Raw genomic sequence first — 6,000 nt, forward strand, 5'->3', positions numbered from 1 at the left:
GCACGGATTACTGCAGATTCAACATTACTTAGAGAAGATAATAAAAACACATGCAGCCACATATTCTATAACCTTCACTAATCTATTGACTACTGAGTACTGCCTCCCAACAATAAAATTCCATTTCTGTTTCATTAAACATTTTCACTCTTCAAAAATGTCACATTAGTTGTAATCATGTTGAGGGCCATATTGTTGAGGGCCAAATTACATAAAATTAAATGTCACACTAGTTGTAATTAGGGGCCTCTTGCAAGCTTTTTCCTGGATGGCTAGTGATAGTGTAATTAGGGGCCTCTTGCAAATTCAAGCATCTAGCCCTCAACAAGTGAGGGTGTAATTCCTGGATTTTACACTTTTAGACATTAGGGGACTCTTACAAATGCAAGCTTTTTCCTGGCCTCTTCCAAGCAGTTGTAATTAAAGGCCTCTTACAAATTCATCTGGATGGCTAGTTGTAAAATCCAACTGCTAATTACACTTTTTCAGCATCTAGCCCTCAACAATTTTACACTGTCACTAGCCATCCAGATCACTTGCACTTTAATTTTGAAAACTTGCCAACATGACCTCCATCACTAACAGATTAGAATCACATGAGGGAGGTGAATTTGGAGGAAACCCATCCTTAGAATTGGACAATTCTAGGAAAATTCAAAAAAAAAAAAAGAAATACTACCAAAAAATCTTTTTCTCAGCATCTAACCCTCAACAATCTCATGCCATCACAAGCCATCTACATCACATGCACTTCAACTTCATGAAAACAAAGCAACATAACCTCCATCGCTACAAAAATCAGAACCACACAAGGGAGGTGGATTAGGAGAAAACACATCCTTTGAATCGGCCAACTTCTAGGGACAAATTTTTTTTACAAAAAAAAATTAAAATAAATAAAAAACAACTGCTAATTACAATTTTTCACAGCATCCAGCCCTCAACAATTTCACAACATCCCCTTAGTTTTAAAAAGTGCCCCTAGGCGCTGTTGAGGCGCAAGGCGACACGAGGCGCAGGCCAAAACACCTCTGCCTTCCTAGGCGTAGCGCATTCCACGAGGCACGCACCTCATGCCACCTCCACCAAGGCGTAACGCGCAGTGCCTGAGACGCCTTATGTTTAAAAGCGTGAGATAAGGAGATTCTGATTAATTTTTTAAATAAAACACATTTGTTTTTCAAATTGAAGCTACCTAGTCTTTAAAGTGACGATTCGAGCAATAGCCTCTTGTTAATTGAATAAAATCGCTTCAATTTGACCCCAAATTTGAAAAACCCTAATTTACGGGTTGCTTTGCAATTGAAGAATTGGTGGGTTGTTCTGCGGTAGACTTTGCCGGATCAATTCCCGGCGGTTTCCGGCAGCGAACAGCGGCCGGCGCCGGTGAAACAACCCAGGTAATTGTTTTATTTTCCCCCCTACTATTCTCTCTCTTCGACCTCTGCTCTTTGCCATTCATTCATTTTCTGCTTCTTCTTAATAACGTAAATATTTATATATTCTTTATTATTTTATCAGTTTTTTTTTAATTAATAAAATAACAAAAGCTTGCTCTCCTTTTGACAGTTAATCACGTGACCAGTCTCTCTGACCAGCTTTCCTCTTTTTTTTTTTTTTACCAAACAAAATAGTTTTAATTATTTAATATGCTTAAATCTGAGTACTTTTAGAAAAATAATTGCAAAAGAGCAGAAAATATTTTCAAAAAGCACCAAATAAAATAAAATAAAATAAGTATCACTTTAATTTGATTTTAATAAAATTTCAATGGAAAACAATAAGTAAAATGAAAATAAATAAAAAATTAAAAAGTTTGTGCCTCGTATCCAAGAGGCGCGCGCCTCCACTTTGTGCCTCGTGCCTAGGCTCCGGGGACCCTTTGCGCCTCGTGCTTTTTAAACTAAGAACATCCCTAGCCATCTACATCTCATACACTTTAACTCCATGAAAATAAGCCAACATAACCTCCACCATTCCCAAAGCAAATGACCATTGTGTGGCCATTTATCATCACCAAAGTTTAGATCTAGAAATTAGATGGTGAAAAACAGCCATTAAAAGTAAACTTTTTTCACCTTATTCTACTATCAAGGCATCTAGTCAGAGCAAAGGGCAAGACATAGCACATAGGCAACAAGATAAAGGATGAAGAGGATGGAGAATTAGGCATTAATGGAGTCACATATGTCTGATTGTTGTACAAACTAAGTTTTAAAACGCGCAAGGCACACCAAGGCGCAAATGGTCCTTGCAGCCTAGGCGCGAGGCGTAAGGCGAAGGCGCGCGCCTTTTGTATGTAAGGCGCACGTATTTACATATCTATTTCAAATTATTTTTTACTTTGATTGTACTAAATACCAATTAAAAAGATTCATAATAAATTAAATAATAATATATGTAAAGCTAAGGTAGTGTAAATTTGAAAAAGTGTCCATCATTCTTCAATTTATAACTTATATCTTAGTTATTTTCCTTGAGGCGCAAAGGCGCAACTTACCAAAGGCGCTTTGAGGCGCGCGCCTTCCGTAGGTGACTGAGCCTGGGAGTGAGGCGCGCCTAGGCGCGCTTTTTAAAACCAAGTGTAAAAAATATAAGAAGGGGAAAGAGGGAGGATAAAGTTGGAATCAGTAGGCATGCATGAATCTGGAGAGGAAAAAGGGTAGCTAAAATGAGAATTCCAATCTTGAGGTTTTGAGTTTTATATAAACAAGATCAAATAAATGGAATTGGGAGTGGATTTCTAGGTATCATCCATTTTAAACGCAAGAATTTGAAACCAAACCCCATATTTGATATCATATGTCGAACCAAATACCCCCTCATATACCTAACCCCTCATGCTTTTAATCTCTATCATCAATAGGGGAACTAGACAGGTAAATGAATTACGGATTACCAATATGAGATATGGGTTTGGAATGGTTGAAACATATGGCAAGAGTTTCAATTTTAGCGGATGAAAATTATATGCATTAATGAACTACACCAAAACATGGAAATAGACATCAAGCTCCAACCCCTTACCACCTAATTTCATTCTTAATTCCAAATCTATACCACTTTCCAAGCCAATCACCCTCTTAATTTAGCCAATCCCCATACCCTACTCACTTCCTCTCTCCTCTTTCTATGCTTGTGTGTCATTTGGTTTGGTTGCAACTAAATAGAACCTAAGGAAGTAATTCACAATACTACACTAGTATAAAGACTAGAATAGACCCGGTCTACAATAACTTATTGTAAACCCAACCTTCTAGTATATCATACGAATGTGATTATATCATACGAAATGTGATTATATTATTACAAAAGTGATTATATCATCTTGAAACTGTTATGTAAATATATCGCTCAAAAAGTGAATTTATCATTATAAAAAGTATCAAATAGTAAATTACATCATTCAAAAGATGATTATTAAATTTTATCATCCTAAAGATAATTATATAATCTCATGAAATGGTTTAATATGAGATCAAAATATAACTCATAAAAAGATAATTATATCATCTAAAAAAGTGATTATATTATCCAGAATGTGATTATATTATTTGAAAGTATCAAATTTTAGGTCTACACTAATTTATTGTAGACCGGGTCCATACAAGAGCAATTGCTACACTAGGCTCAACATTACATTGACAAGGCATGATATCTTCAGAATTCTTTATAGCACGCAAAAGAAAACTAAAATATGTTAGAAAGACAAACAGTTCTTGTAAATTCGCTAAAGTTATGGTGCCTTACTTCATAAACAACATAGCCTTATATGCTAAAATAATGATGCCTTCCTGTGAATATTCATAGAGCCCAACAACAACCAACTTCTCACACATCTCAGATGCTTGAACATTCACACCACATAAATGACCAAATATAGAGTTCACCTGACACAGCTAATAACACTACCATACAGCATTAAATTCATGACAAGTCTTCTGTGACAGAAGCTTATATATACAGAATAGTAATCTTATCACAATACAGACCACATCTACAACTGTATCCCATGTTATTCAAGGAAGAGAAGAACGGCAATAACACTATGTTTGGATAGAGTAAAATGGAGGGAAAGGAAGAGAAGAGAAAAGAAGCAATGCATCATCCTTTGTTTGGATATCTAATGCAAGGAGGGAATGGGAGAGAATTGGAAGGATCAATGTCCTTCCCCTTTAATAAACCAAATTCCTCCATTGTTGGAGAGATTTAGAAGGAAAATAGAAGTTCACCTTCTCCTTCGCCTCAGCTCCCTTTCCCTTCCCTCTGTTTCCTTCTTCTCCCTTTCCCTTCACTATTGTCATCCAAACATAGTGTAGTTCTTGTTCATGTTGTTTCTTCAAAATAATGAAAAAAATAATATAGTGAAGAGTTTAAAACAACAGAAATAAGGCATCCACAAGAAAGTCACGCCTCACACTAAATGGTTAGTGATGATTGATGAGTGAGTTATTACTTTTCAAAATCAAACACCCTCGTACTTGCCATACGTTGCTTTTACTGAAATTGCATGCAACAAAACAGTAAGCAATGTCTGTACATCTTCCAACCCTTACTCCTCATCAAAAATTCTGCACAGAATGCTATTGCCTTTTGCCTATTCTCATATACCCGTTGCTTATACAAAACAAGGTCAAGTATGCTTCCATTCAAATATAGCAAATATGATTAAAACAAGCCCAAAAGACGGGCAACTGGTCTTCTATTCACCAGGTAAGAATGAGATGAATAAGAAAAACAGAATGGCTCACTCATAGTTTCACCCTCAGTAGCATGAACTCACAAACTATCAAAAAATTCACTTTCTCCCAAAAACTCTCGTTCCCATGAAACTTCTAGCAACATTTATAGCAACCCACATAATGAAATATTTGCACGCCTCGAAACTCGAGTATATGTTTCAATCCTCAAAATTACAATTGATGCCCAAAACACAGGAAATTAGTCCCTAACAGTCCTTACCCAATAATGTCCACATCAATATACAATCATCTACTTCATAACAATCCAAAAAAGGGCTATACTCCTAAATTATAATCACCCATGACACCAAAACAAATAACATACATAAATTTGCTATCCATAAAATAAAACTACAATCTTTGATACAAATTACATAAATTAAACTTATCATATTATTGTCCAAAATTACCTTTATGAAGTTGAAGCATAGGACTCTTGAACCGGCAATCGGCCCGAAACCAACCACTCTCGAGCGTCCACTCCGGCGTCCGATCAGCATCATTTTCTCTCTCCTCCGCAGCAACCACCTTAGGCGGAGGAGTTGGATCAATTACTTCATCCGAAGCATCATCGACGTCAAGGGAGAAGTAATCGGTTGCGGCGGCGTCAGTGGAGGCGGGCTCCAATGACGTAAGAGAGATTTCATTGCGGAACACAACGTAGTCGCCGGCATCTTCGCCGCCAGCAATGGTGGTTTCGACGGCGGCGGAGGGAGGTAGGAAAGGGCTTAGGGTTTCATAGGAGTATTCGCCAACCGCCATTGCAATTGATTCGTAGCTTCTTTGCTCCTTCACTTTCTTACACTACTAATGTGAAAAAAGTTTTGTTAATGGAAAAAAAAAACTAGGGTTTTTCTTTTGCTTTGATTTTTTTTGGGGGGAATAATAATTTGTGAAAATTTCATATTTGATACCAATAAAAGAACCTTGTGATACATTTGATATCGGTTTAATTTTCTTTTTTATTTTGCTGCCACCCAAATCTCTAAAATATATACTACGTATTTCACTATCAAATGTTTATGTCGTTAGTGGGGTTCAACCACCATCCAGCCGCCTTCCAGCCACCCCTCTACCTCACTGCCACTTTCCTATCCCCATCAATGCTACCCCGATGGCCGAAATCTCACTGCCACCCCTTTCCCCTCAATTACCACCCCCTCGCCCTCCCCCTGTCGGTGCCGGCGCGACCCCATTCCCCTCCTTTTCCCCACCTACGCACCCAACCCCTCTTCCCTTTTCCCGTTCTTGCTGCCCC

The 6,000-nt window shown here is 37.6% G+C and overlaps 1 protein-coding gene across 1 annotated transcript in view; it reads right to left on the reverse strand.

The window, feature by feature from the left end:
* Positions 1 to 5,534, reverse strand: part of LOC145627208 (uncharacterized) — a 30,216-nt gene extending 24,682 nt beyond the window's left edge. Inside the window, exon 1 of the mRNA XM_081679603.1 lies at positions 5,153 to 5,534. Coding sequence (XP_081535729.1) covers positions 5,153 to 5,504 — 352 coding nt within the window. The 5' untranslated portion in view covers positions 5,505 to 5,534. The remainder of the gene's footprint in view (positions 1 to 5,152) is intronic.
* Between the last annotated feature and the right edge of the window lie 466 nt (positions 5,535 to 6,000).

This window comes from Chenopodium album, chromosome 4 (assembly GCF_948465745.1).
Source record: "Chenopodium album chromosome 4, dcCheAlbu1.1, whole genome shotgun sequence".
Lineage (NCBI taxonomy): Eukaryota > Viridiplantae > Streptophyta > Magnoliopsida > Caryophyllales > Amaranthaceae > Chenopodium > Chenopodium album.